At 53.7% G+C, this 12,998-nt stretch overlaps 1 protein-coding gene across 4 annotated transcripts; it reads left to right on the forward strand.

Moving 5' to 3' along the window:
- The first annotated feature begins 8,286 nt into the window (after window positions 1–8,286).
- Lrrc3c (leucine rich repeat containing 3C) lies at window positions 8,287–10,901 on the forward strand. 4 transcript variants are annotated; one of them, XM_005394332.2, is made up of 3 exons: window positions 8,287–8,803; window positions 9,208–9,374; window positions 9,476–10,901. In XM_005394332.2, exons 1-3 carry the CDS (start codon window positions 8,672–8,674, stop codon window positions 10,275–10,277), a joined length of 1,101 nt encoding a protein of 366 aa, XP_005394389.1. In that variant the 5' UTR covers window positions 8,287–8,671; the 3' UTR covers window positions 10,278–10,901. The 4 variants fall into 4 exon arrangements, with proteins under 4 accessions (XP_005394389.1, XP_005394390.1, XP_005394391.1 ...); XM_005394334.2 differs by lacking the exons at window positions 8,287–8,803; window positions 9,208–9,374 and adding exons at window positions 8,814–8,971; window positions 9,147–9,181; XM_005394333.2 differs by lacking the exon at window positions 9,208–9,374 and having other exon boundaries at window positions 8,706–8,803.
- Window positions 10,902–12,998: the final 2,097 nt, after the last annotated feature.

Raw genomic sequence — 12,998 nt, forward strand, 5'->3', positions numbered from 1 at the left:
ACTCTAAAATAAGGAACAAGACAAGGATGTCCACTGTTTCCACTCTTATTCAACATAGTCCTAGAAACTTTAGCCAGAGCCATTAGACAAGAGAAAGAAATAAAAAGAATAACAATAGGAAAGGAAGATTTTAAATGATCATTATTTGCTGATGACATGATACTCTACATAGAAGACCCCAAAAACTCCACCAAAAAACTGCTAGATTTAATAAGCAAATTCAGCAGTGTAGCTGGATACAAAGTCAACACTCAAAATCAATAGCCTTCCTGTACACAAATAAATAATTTACTGAGAGAGAAGACAGGGAAACATTTTCCACAATAGCATCCAAAAAATGAAATACCTAGGAATCAATCTAATGAAGTAAAAGATCTCTACATTGAAAAGTACAGTACTCTAAAAAAGAAGATTAAATAGGATATTAGAACATGGAAAGATATCCCTTGCTTTTGGGTAGGAGGAACCAATATAATGAAAATGGTCATACTTTGGAAACTGCTACACAGATTTAATGCAATTCCAATCAAAATTCCAACAGCATATCTCACAGAATTAGAGAAAACAGTACTAAAATTTGCCAGGCATGGTGGCACATGCCTGTAATCCCAGCACTTGGGAGGCTGAGGCAGAAGGATTGTTGCAAGTTTGAGACGAGCCTGGGCTACAAAGTGAGCTCAAGGCCAGGCTGAACTGCACAGCAAGACCCTGTGTCAAAAAGACAAAAAGAAAAAAAATCCTAAAATTCATTTGGAACCAGAAGAAACTGAGAACAGCAAAGGCAATTCTGGGCAACAAAGGCAAGGCAGGGGGTATCACAATCCCTGAGTTGAAATTATACCATAAAGCTACTATGATAAAAGCAGCATATAAGGCAAAAAAAAAAAAAAAAAAAAACAGACCTGAGAATCAATGGAACAGATTGCAAGAGGCAGAAACAACTGTAGACATACTCAGCCACCTTATTTTTCACAAAGGTGCCAAACACATTCACTGGAAGAAAGATCACCTTTTTAATACCTGGTGCTGGAAAAACTGGCTCTGCACATGCTGAAAATTAAAATTGGACCCATGTCTTTCACCATGCACTGAACTACATGCAAAATGAATCAAAGATCTAAATATTAAACAGAAATATTAAGTCTACTGGAAAATAGAATAGGTAAAACTCTTGAAGACACTGGTGTGGGCAAAGACTTTATGAATAGTACCCCGATCGCACAGGAACTATCACCAAAAATCAACAACTGGGATCTCATCTTATTAAAAAGCTTTGACACAGCAAGAGAAGCCACCAGCAGAGTGAAGAGACAGCCCACAGTGTGGGAAAAAATGTTTGCCAGCTGTTCCTCAAACAAAGGATGACTATTGGGAACACATAAAGAACTAAAAAACAGACCTCCCACATTTAAAGACCCAATCCAAAAAATGGGCATCTGAGATGAATACACACTTCTCAGATGAATAAATACAGCAAATAAATATATGAAGAAATGTTCAACATTACTGGTGATTCAAGACATGCAAATTAAAAGAACACTGAGATTCTATCTCACCCCAGAAAGAATGGCTGTCATCAAGAAATCAATAACAAATGCTGGAGGGGTTGTGGGGAAAAGGAACTCTTCTCCACTGTTGGTGGGAGTATAGACTGGTACAACCACTGTGGAAATCAGTGTGGAGATTCCTCAAAAAACTAGGCAAAGATAGCCAGGCATGGTGGCGCATGCCTGTAATCCCAGCACTCGGGAGGCTGAGACAGGAGGATCATTGCAAGTTTGAGACCAGCCTGGGCTACAAAGCGAGCTCAAGGCCAGCCTGAATTGCATAGTGAGACCGTGTTTCAAAAAGACAAAAAACAAAACAAAAAAAACCTAGGCGTAGAGGTCCCATTTGACCCAGCTGTTCGCCCTCTGAGTATCATCCCAGAAGAATTAAAAACATCATACCACTGTGCACCCACGTTTATAGCAGCACAATTTGTAATAGCTAGATCTCAGAAACTACCCAAATGTCCATCAACTAAGGAACAGATAAAAAAGATGTGGTCATTTCATACAATGGAGTACTACTCAGCCTTAAAGAAGGATAAACTGCAGACTTATGTAGGTAAATGGATACAACTCGAGACCATACTCATAAGTGAAATAAGCCAGACTCACACACACAAACATCATATTGTCTCACTAGTGCAAAGCTGAAAGAGTAAATAAGATCCAAAATGTACAATAGATATTGTAAAATGGGAAGAAACTTAAAAAGGAAAGAGAAACTGGGATGGGAGAAAGGAGAAAAGAAGGAAAGACAAAGCAAAAAAAAAAATTATATTTATATATGTATGATAGTTATACTACTAATTTCTCTTAGTTCATTGAAAAGAAAGGTTTGTGCTAATTGTTTGGACAATTAAATGCCTGTGTCTTCTACTCTGAGTAACTAATTTAAAGATAACAGTATGCAGGGGTTGGGGATTTAGCTCAGTGGCAAAAGCGCCTGCATGGCATGCGCAAGGTCGTGAGTTCAGTTCCCGGTACCGGAGAAAAACCAAAAAAAAAAAAAAAGATAACAGTATGCAATGTATTAACCACTGCTACTCTCCTGTTATCTTTTTTGAAATTTTATTTTTTTCCTCTTTAAAACAAAACAAATAAATAAATAAATGAAAACTCCATCTGACCTTTCGGAGATATATATATACTAAGCTATTTGTGGATGAAATGACACAATGATTGTCTTTGTTCCAAAGTAATCTGGACAGGAGAGGGGAATAAACAAAGGGGCCATAAAAATGATAATTAAAAAGCCAGGCGTGGTGGCACACACCTGTAATCCCAGCACTCAGGAGGCTGAGACAAGAAGATAGTTACGAGTTCGAGGCCAGTCTGTGCTACCAAGTGAGTTCAAGGCCAGCCTGAACTGCTTAGTGAGACCCTGTCTAACAAACAAACAAAAAGATGGTAATTATTACAGCTGGTAATAATAAAAGATAGTAATTCTTACAAAAAGAAGGTAATTATTATGGCGGTGGGGACATGAGGTTCCATCTATAATTTTCTCTACCTTTTTATGTTTGAAATTGTTCACAATAAAAAGATTTTCTAAATTAAGTAAGGTACTGGATGCCTGTAATGTCAGCTACTCGGGAGGCTAAGGCGGCAGGATTGCAAGTTTGATACCAACCTGGACAATTTAGTGAGACCTTGTTTTGTTTTGTTTTGTTTTGTTTTTGTTTTTCTCCCGTACCGGGAACCGAACTCACAACCTTGCGCTTGCCAGGAAGGCGCTTTTGCCGCTGAGCTAAATCCCCAGCCCCTGTGAGACCTTGTCTAAAAAGTTAAAAAATAAATAAATAAATGTAAATAGTTCGAGGATGTAGTTCAGCACTCCCTGGATCCCCAGTACTGTAAAAAGTAAGTAAATAAATAAATAAGTTTTTCTGATACTTCATATGTCTAGAAAAACTAGAGGATCACTGGTAAGATCCAGGCACTGGGTTCAACTCTCAGCTCCTTGAGTTACCAGCTGTGTGACCTCAGGCAAGTCACCGAACCTCTCTGTGCTCCGATGACCTCATTTCTAAACACAGATAGCAGAATCCTGATAATACCCACCTCATGTTGTGATAATTAAACGGGTCAACAAATGTGAAACGCTCGCAAGGATTCCTGGCTCAGAGATAAGTATTGTCTTAATTAATTCATCCCACCTGATAACAGAGCCTTTCCTAAGCTCTGGAAGTTCCACAAAAGAAAAGGCAGAGCTCCTATTAGGATGCGGGGATGAAGGGTGATCTTTTACACTCTCTCATTTCAGACTTGGTGTCATGCGATATGACTTTTACATTTTTTATGAAATGTGTTTTTAAACAGAGTCAGCTGCACAGCTCTCCCTGCCCTCTTGGGAGCTGCTTGGGGACAGGGTCCCCAAACTTGGAGGTTCCTTGGGGTAGGGGGCTCTGCTGGAGACAGACATCCCCTGAGCAGAGATGGTACTGGCAGGCAGGATGGATAAACCAGAAATACATTCCCCAAAGGTGACAGTAGCAAAGAGAGTAAGTGTCAAGAAATTCTGCCCTGTCAGTCTTGGGAGGCTGAGGCAGGAGGATTGCTGCAAATTCCAGGCCAGCCTGGGATACACCGTGTATTCAAGGCCGGCATGAGCTTCATAACAAGCCTCTGTCTCAAAAACCAAAAAAAGAAGGAAATCAGCCAGCCTGCCCCTTGCTCTAATCCTTGGGGTAGCAATGCTAATCCCATCCCGGTGCTTCCGGATCGGAGGTGCTGAGGGAAGGCCACAGTAAGTACGAGGAAGGAAAAATCTATCCGCCTCCCAGCTGTGTTTCTGTTTTTGTAGGGGGAGGTGGCGCCACGCAGAGGAACGAGCGCTGAGCGAGCCTCCTGAGAACCGTGGGCGGGCGGGACAGCCTGCGGAGGGGCGAGGTTTCTCCCTTGGGCACGCCCTCGCCTCCCCCGCCTGGCTGGCTATTTTAGGCTGCGGTGGGAAAGGGCCGAGCTGCCAGGGCGCCCGGGCGCCGAGCCAACGCCAGGGTGCCAGAGCCTCCCTGCTGTGGGAACCGAGGACAGGGAGGCGCTGCCACAAGAACCCTTCAATCCGCAGGCCCCTCGCCACGGACAGCGGGCACTCTCTCCCAAGAACAAACGCAGCTTACCCGGGCGTGGCGGCGCACACCTGTCATCCCAGCACTCCAGAGGCTGAGGCAGCGGGATCACAAATTCAAGCCCAACCTGGGCAACTTAGTGACTTAGTGAGGCCCTGTCTCAAAACAAAAAATACAAAGGCCTGGGGAATATAGCTCAGTGTTTTTAAAAGAAGAAAAAAAGCAAACGTGGTGGCACACACCGGTCATCCCAGCACTCAGGAGGCTGAGGCAGGAGGAAGATCCCTTCAAGTTTGAAGCCAGCCTGAGCTGCATAGTGAGTTCAAAGCCAGCCTAAACTGCTTACCAAGACCCTGTCTCAAACAAACAAATAACTGGAAATCATACAAAGCAAAGGAGTAGCAGATGGAAAATCATAGCTTTAAGACAAGACACCCTAGTAGGCCTTGCCCATCTAGAAATCCCACAGTCACTGACCCAGACACCTGCCTCCCTGCCTATGGCCGGCGTCTCCTGCAGAAACTGCCCTGCAGCTATCCCGCAGGGTTTGCGCTTCACAGGCAAAGGGCAAAGGGCTTGTGCAGCAGACCGCTGCAAATCCTCCTCCCCAGCCAGGCTGCTGGCTGCGTGTCCAACAACTGACTGTGGCCAGACGGCAGCCGCACTGAGCCTTCACCATTCCCAGAACACACCCTGCCCTCCCTTGACCTTGTCTCAGCCAGGAATGCCTCTCTCCCTACCCTTCACTATCTAGTAGACTCCTATTCATCCCTCAAAGCCCAGCTCTGCTGTCACCTTCTCCTTGAGGCCTTCCCCGGTGCCCAGACAGAACCCAATTCCTGGCTTCAGACATCTGCAGACTCCTCAGCTATTCGCTGTCCTCCTCCATAGTCTGGGGCCATCTTTGGGATTTTGTTTTGTTTTGTTTTGTTTTTGAGATAGGGTCTCTCTTTGTAGCTCAGGCTGGCCTGACTCTCACAGCGATCCTCCTGCTTCAGCCTCCCGAGTGCGGGGATCACAGGCATGTAGCACCATGCTCAGGCGTGTTTTTGCTTTTTGACACAGGAGCTATGTGTCCCAGGTTGATGGATCCCCCTCCCTCAGCCCCTGAGTGCTGGGATGACACACGTGCACCACCATGCCCAGCTCAAAGGCCAATTCTTACAAGGTCCGCAACCCCACGAGGATCTGGTTTCTTTCTGCTCTTTAACTGCAACCTTTGCCACCAGCCCCACCGGCCATGCCTCGGTCGGTCTAGAAGCCTAGCTGCTTCATGCCCCTTGCTCTGCTGCTGTGCCCAGGGAACCGGCCTTGCAGGCAGTTCAAAGTTCACCCCGGGAAAGCCTCCCCGAGACCCTGGGAAAGCCATGCATGGCGAAGGGTGCTCTGGACAGACCGTGACAGAAAGCCAAAGCAAAGCAGCGATGCTCACCCTACGTAGCCACTAGAATCACCTAAAAGCCACCGGGTGTGTGCCAGGTCTTGGATGCCACGAGAGTCCCAGGGGTGTGCCCAGCTCAGGGGTTTTCAAAGCTTCCTGTATTCTCACCGGCAGAAGTAGGGATTGTCTTTCCTACGCAACAGATAGGGAGGCAGGCAGCTGCCAGGGTTGGCCAAGTAGCACCGCGATGTCCAGGCCAACGTTTAGTGGTTTCTTGTTTAGTTTTGTTCGCTGTGACCCGGGGCAAGTGTCAACCACTAAGCCCCGCCCCCACACTTCAGTGACATTACCTTTGCCTTTCTCCTTGTTGGCCCTGTGGTCACCAGCTGGCTGGAAGTGTCTCCTGCCATGTTCAAAGCAGGAAAAGGCAGGCCCAGCCCTATTCTCTCCTACAGCAAATCAAAGACTGTCTGGAAAACACGCCCGCCACCTCCCACTTCAACACAAGTGACAGAATGGGCCACCTCCAGCGGCCAGAAATGCAATATTTGCCCGCATGCCAAGATGGCTTTGGAGGATGTTTGAAAAGCATTTTTTTTTTTTTTTGTTCTTGAGACAAGGTCTTATGTAACCCAGGCTGGCCTTGAACTCATCATGGTGATCCTCCTGCCTCAGCCTCCAGAATGCTGGGATTACAGGCCTGCACCACTGTGCCTGGTTTCATGATACTTTTCTATTGTTCTTCTTCATGGTACTTTTTAAAGAAACCCAAGTGATTCTAACATGCTACTGAATTTGAGATCCAGCACCTTGAACAGCATATACATACAATTAAAAATAACTTGAGCCTGTAATCCCAGCACTTAGGAGACTGAGGCAGGAGGACCACCTTGAGTTCAAGGCCAGACTGGACTACATAGTAGGTTCAAGGCCAGCCTGGACTGCATAGAGAGATCCTACTTCAAAAAGCAAACAAAAATGAAGACAACCCTCAGGGCTAACTTCATGGATGTTCAACCTATGTAGTCGAATGCAATCCCATGCCCTGCACTTGACTTTACAATGATGGGCCTGGTTCTGGTCACTCGCAACTTCCTCCAAGATCTAGCACAGTGAAGGGCCAGGGATAAAGCTCAGCGGTACAAGCACCTGTCTGGCAAGCGTAAGGTCCTGAGTTCGATTTCTGTACAAAAAAAAAAAACAAGATCTAACATGGTTTTCCTCCTCAGAAAGTCTGCACAGACCCGACATCTCCCCGTCATCTTTGGGACACCCCAACTCCCGTGCTTTTGCCCCTAGCAGGTGAGCCAGGGGCTCATGCAATACCACAAGGGTTGTGGGGTCAGCAGGCATGGGTACAGGGTGCCAGCGAGTGTGGTAGAGACAGGAGAGTGGCTACAGGGGTGAGAGGAGGCTGCGGAAGGAATCAGGAAACCGGGCTATGACCTGCGTCAGGCCACAGACTCACTGTGAAACTCTGGTCATGTTCTGGGCCTCAGTTTACCTACCTGCAATCTAAGACGGTTTGATGAATGAACCCTTCTTTTGGCAGGGTGGACAAGGGCCATGGAGATGAACATGGATGTGGATGGCCCAGCTGATACCTTGGCTCATGGTGGCTCTTCTTCCAGCACTGCCCGGGGATTGAACCCCTTCCCCGGTCACGGATGTCACAAAGGCCACAGTAGGTACAGGAAGATGATGATGGAAACAACCAGCATGTGCTTGGAGCCTCCCAGGGTGGTGGACCCCCGAGGCCTGAAGCAGTATTATTTGCAAAGGCAGACTCAAAACCAGGTGCCAACATACACGCCCATATTCCCAGCTACTCAGTAGACTGAGGCAGGAGGATCAAACTGGCAAGGCCAGCCGGAGCAATTTAGCAAGATCCTGTCTCAACATGTTGTTTTATGTTTGGTTTTCTGAGACAGGGTCTCCCTATGTAGTCCGGGCTGGCCTTGAACCCCCAATGAAGCCCAGGCTGACCTCAGACCCTCCACAATCCTCCTGGTTTGGCCTCCCAAGTGCTGGGATTACAAGCGCGTGCCACCATACCCAGCTCCTCGTCTCAAAATTTTACAAAAACTTTTAAATGGCTGGGGGTTCAGCTCAGTGGTACAGTGCCTGGCTAGGATGCCCGAGATCCTGGTTCAAACCCCAGCACCGCTAATAGTAATAATAACAGCCCGAGACCACGAGGGGTCAGAGGTGGGAGGTGACTCGCCAAAGCACTTATAAAACACGTCTTCTGGCTTCCGATCCAAACCCAGTGAACACGAGGGCAGCCCTCTCTGCTTCTCAGGCATGAGGAAGCGTTCGAAGTGCCAACCTGTGTGCCCCAGTCTCCACTATAAAGAGCATAAAGTCAGCCGGAAAACTCTGCGCTCCAGAACGTCGCTCCTAGGGGCACCCCGCGACCCATCGCACGAACAAACGAAATTTGAGCCACAGCGCCCCCTGGCGGAAAGTGGGTCCGCACTGCGCGGCGCCGGATGGGGTCCTCTCCAGAGAGGGGTTTTCCTGGGCCCTGGCGCCCCGAAGTGAAGCCCGAGGCTGGAGGCAATGGCTGGAGACGCCCCCGACCCCGGGCTGCTCCCCACCTCCCGCCTGCACGCAGCGACTGCAGCCCAGCCAGGCTCGCGAGGTAGGGAGGTCCTGCGACGCGGTCTCGGATGATGGAAGATGACAGACTGGCTTGGGACGCAGAGCCCAAGGCGGGGACGGAACCGGGCCTCGGCTGCCAGCACCGCGGTCACCAGGTCCAGCGTCTGCTCTTAGCATCACCTGGCCAAGCCACGGCTCAGGTATCCGACACCTGGGGCCCAAAGTCACAGGCCAGGAAACCCAACACCCTTGGGCCCCGGCCCCCAGCTGCCAGCTGAGAGCAGCAAACTGGGCTTTGGGGAGGAAGCTCTGCAGAGCCGAGCGACAGGGCAGAGGGCAGCAGCCGGCAGGGCTCTGCCACAAAAGGGGTGAGCGGCAGGGAGGGCTGGGGGAGCGCGAGGGAGCGCGGCTGGACAGGGGTTGACTGATGGGCCCGGGGGTGGGGCCGGAAGTACACCTCCCGGCACGTGGCCCGCTGGACGCCCTCAACCCCATCGCTGATCTGTCCGCCCCTCTTATTTCCTTCACCCTGGTGCCAACCAGGCCTTACCTGGCCCACTTGGGAGCCACCCAGGCAGGTAAGCGGAAACGGCTTTATTCCTAGGGAAATCAGTCCACGGGCAGAGGCAGAAGCTTAGGAGCCCGCAGACCCAGAGTCAGTTGGACCAAGAGACCCCCTAGATCAGCCTTCCCAGACCCACAGAGCCCAAGTCTCCAGCCCGGGAGACTCTTTACCCAGAGCCCTGCACGAAGAGGGACCCTCAGGAGGAAGTAAGAAAGTCACCCCGGCCCGAGGGGACTCCACAGAGGGCTCCAGGAGAGCGCCGGTGGCGGGGGGACGCTGCTCCTCTCATGCTATCTCTCCTCCCTAGATCCCGCGCCCCTCCAGGACGATGCCTGTGTGCAGCCATGCTCCTCCCAGCTGCTCACCTCCTGCCCCTCCTGCTGGTGATAGGCGCAAGGGAGGCCGTGCCCAGCGCCCAGTCACCTCCCCACGGCTGCTACGTGGCAGAGGAAGCCGGTGAGCGGACCTTCCGCTGCAGCCGGGCAGGCCTGAGCGCTGTGCCCCCAGGCATCCCCAACGACACCCGCAAGCTCTACCTGGATGCCAACCGGCTGGCGTCAGTGCCTGCCGGCGCCTTCCAGCACCTGGCCATCCTGGAGGAGCTGGATCTGTCCCACAACGTCCTCGCGCACCTCTCGGGGGCTGCCTTCCAGGGCCTGGCGGGCACGCTGCGCCACCTTGACCTCTCTGCCAACCAGTTGGCCTCTGTGCCCGTGGAGGCCTTCATGGGGCTGCAGATCCAAGTGAACCTGTCCGCCAATCCGTGGCACTGCGACTGTGCCCTCCAGGAAGTGCTCAGGCAGGTGAGGCTGGCGCCGGGCACAGGGACGGGCATCGTGTGTGGCTCTGGAGCCCGACCAGACCTCGTGGGGCAGGAGTTCCTGCTGCTGGCCAGGGAGGAAGAGCTGTGTGGCATGGGGCACGGCGGGGCCCAGCGGAGCACCGACGTGGCCCTGCTGGTCACCATGGGGGGCTGGGTGACGCTGGTGGTGGCATATCTGGCCCACTACGTGTGGCAGAACCGCGATGAGAGCCGGCACCCTCTCAAGCGGGCACCAGTGCTGCCTGTGCGCTCGGAGGACTCGTCCACTGTCAGCACAGTCCTCTGACAGCCGGGGAGCCCCAGGATCCCAGCCCTGCGCCCACCCCTCTCCTTCCTCTCCTTCGGCTCCTCCTCTGGCTGCCATGAACACCCACTCTCTGTCTCTCTCCCTCTGTCTCTGTCTTTCTCTCTCTGTTTCTATCTCTCTGTCTCTGTCTCTCTCTCCGTCTCTGTCTGTCTCTCTCAAACACACACACACCATCACTGGTGTCTGGATTCTAGGGGGGGTTCCTCTGTGCCCGGATTGTGCTAGACTCAGAGAGCCCAAAGTTCCCAGGTCCAAATTTTGGAGGAGGAGGCAGTGAGAGAGGGAGGGGACAGGGGTCAAGCTGGAGGCGAGGCCAGAAAGCTGGGGTGCGGCTACATGGAGGACACTGCGGGTCCCCCTCTGCCTCTCCTGGGGCCCTCCGCTTGGTTCTTACTGACCCCGCTCCTGTGCCTCTGTTGGGAGCCCTGCGTCCTCTCCCCCACCCCTCTGTCATTTCCTGTGTACCCTGAGGGATTTCCTGTGCTCAGTCCCTTCCAGCAACAGTGGCCTCCTCTAAGACAGAGCTTAGGATGAGGGCAGAAGAGCTGGGAGCCTAGAGCTTCGCCAGGCACCTCAATAAAGTCCCTCTTGTGACCGCTCTGACCTCTTTCTTATCTTCCTTCGCTTGGACACGTGTGGCCGGGCCGTGGGCGCGAACGGCAGGGATGCGGTGCTCTTCCCGCCACCTCCCTAGGTGCGGGGCTGCCCGGTATGCCCGCCAGCTTCCTCTCTCCCCACCCCTGCACCCCACCCCGACTGCGCGGGAAGCCAGGGCCCTGAACCATTGATGGAGCCAGCAGGCCGGAGCCTGAGGGGGCCTGAAGGAGGCCCAGTGGGGAGCAGGGTGAGAAGGCAAGCGTAGGACCCAGGAGGGGGCCTGGAGTGTGGCAGTGCTTTGGGGGAGCCCATGGGGGATCAAATTGGAACCCAAGATATGAACCATTGAACCAGGGCTTCACGCAGCTTGGGGTAAAGTGGTTGTTGCCACAGGAGTGGAATCCGTTCCTGTCCCGCAGGTCTGCAGTGAGCAGCTCATCTGACCCTGACACCAAGCCATTTCCGGAGGGGAGATGGGGCGGGAAAGGGTCCAGGGAAGAGGGCTTTGCTTGTAGCCCAGCTCAGGAGGTCCTGGAGCCAAGGATGATGTTCCACTGTCGTCCCCCCGACCCCTGCCCCTCTCCAGAGCTGGGGCAGCAGAAACAGTGGAGAGAGTGGGGTGGGGGACAGAGGGGTGCAGGGGAAGCAGCGTAGGTGCCTCAGGAACTCACCTCCCCTTTGGCCCACCCAGTGGAGACCCTGAGTCAAAACTCTGTAGGAGGAAGATGCCAGAAACTGGATGCCAGCTTCGGCTCCGCCCGGCACAGGATACTGGAGCACCAGTCCCCAGCCGCTGGGACCCTCCAGCAGCGCCTGGCTGGTGCTTATCCACGGAGTAGGCAGGGTGGTGGCCTGGCTGGTTCTACTCCCCCTCATCACTGCCAGGAACTGGGGATCACAGGGTCTGGTTCTGAGATGTACCGGTCCTGTGGAGGCCGCTGAACAGCCTCCTGGACGCGACCTGCTGCTGCCCTTTCGCCTGGCAGGAAGAAGAGTGTGTGTGTGTCCCTTGGGGGACACCGTGTCAAGACCCGCCGTGCCCCCATCCCTGGTGTGTAGCAGAGCCCAGGGCCATCAGACATGAAAGAAAAGGGCCATTCCTCTCCGAGGAAGACTCAGATCCTACAAAGCCTCACCCTCTCCAAAAGGGACGGACAGAGAGTGAGCTGCACACCGGAGCTGCGGGCTTGGAGCCAGCGCCACACCGGGAGTCAGGAAGAGGGAGCGAGGCCGGGACCGAAGAGCCCTGTCCCTCTGCCCGCTCTGCCCTCTCCTAGGGAACCTGGCCAGCAGGCGGTGGAGGCCAGGGTGGAGCAGGGGTGCGGCTGAGATGGGGGCAGCGCCCCCACCTCACCCCACTCGCCAGGGACAGAGGGGCCGAGCCTCCTCGGGGGAAGCTTTGGGCTTGCGGGGCAGGACCCCCTTTCCTGTCCTCCCCGCCCCCTTCCTCGCCCGTGGCCTGTCAACACCGCCACCATCCTGCCTCTGGGAGCCCCCGGCCCGCCCTCCTTAGCAGCAGGCCCCAGGACGGGCCCCCGGTGGCGGTGGCGTGTGAGGAGGGCAGAGGGACGTCCCAGGGACAGGTCACACCTCTGGGCCCCGCCTTCCAGGCCACGCTCCAGTGCGGAAGGCTGGGGTCTTCCCTTCCTGTCTGGGTCCCCCCACCCGGCCAGCGGGTGACTCTCGCCCGGCTAGGACCCCAACCCAGCGGCGGCCGGGGCCCCTACCCAGTGCTCCCCCGCTGGCCGCCTCGCGCGGGGCACGGCCCGGAAAGGAGAGGAGGCAGCGGTGCCAGCCCGAACCCCTCCGGGCATCGCCGCCCCCGGACAAGAGGCGATCTGCTCCCTCGGAGGAGTGGGACGCGAGCGGCTCGTTCCCGCCCCGGTCGTGCGATGGGGCTGGGAAGGGGGTCGCGTCGGAAAGGGAGAGGGACACAAGACCCCTTCCTCCAACGGACAGGAGCCGCGCGGGTCAGGAACCAAGGCCGCGGGGCGACGGCGGGCGGACGCAGGGGGTCAGCCCAGGGGAGGCGGATCCCAGCCCCGCGCCGGGCAGTCTGCGAGCACCCCCGCCGGCTGCGACGGGTGTCCCGCAGCCCGACCC

Source organism: Chinchilla lanigera, unplaced genomic scaffold, assembly GCF_000276665.1.
Source record: "Chinchilla lanigera isolate Chin_1 unplaced genomic scaffold, ChiLan1.0 scaffold00050, whole genome shotgun sequence".
Taxonomy (NCBI): domain Eukaryota; kingdom Metazoa; phylum Chordata; class Mammalia; order Rodentia; family Chinchillidae; genus Chinchilla; species Chinchilla lanigera.

Bases quoted from the DNA above. Each gene is read 5' to 3' on its own strand.
- Lrrc3c (XM_005394332.2), top strand. From the start codon at position 8,672: ATGATGGAAGATGACAGACTGGCTTGGGACGCAGAGCCCAAGGCGGGG. The intron at 8,804-9,207 runs GTATCCGACACC...CTTTATTCCTAG, and splicing joins CTGGCCAAGCCACGGCTCAG to GGAAATCAGTCCACGGGCAG. The intron at 9,375-9,475 runs GTAAGAAAGTCA...TCTCCTCCCTAG, and splicing joins AGAGGGACCCTCAGGAGGAA to ATCCCGCGCCCCTCCAGGAC.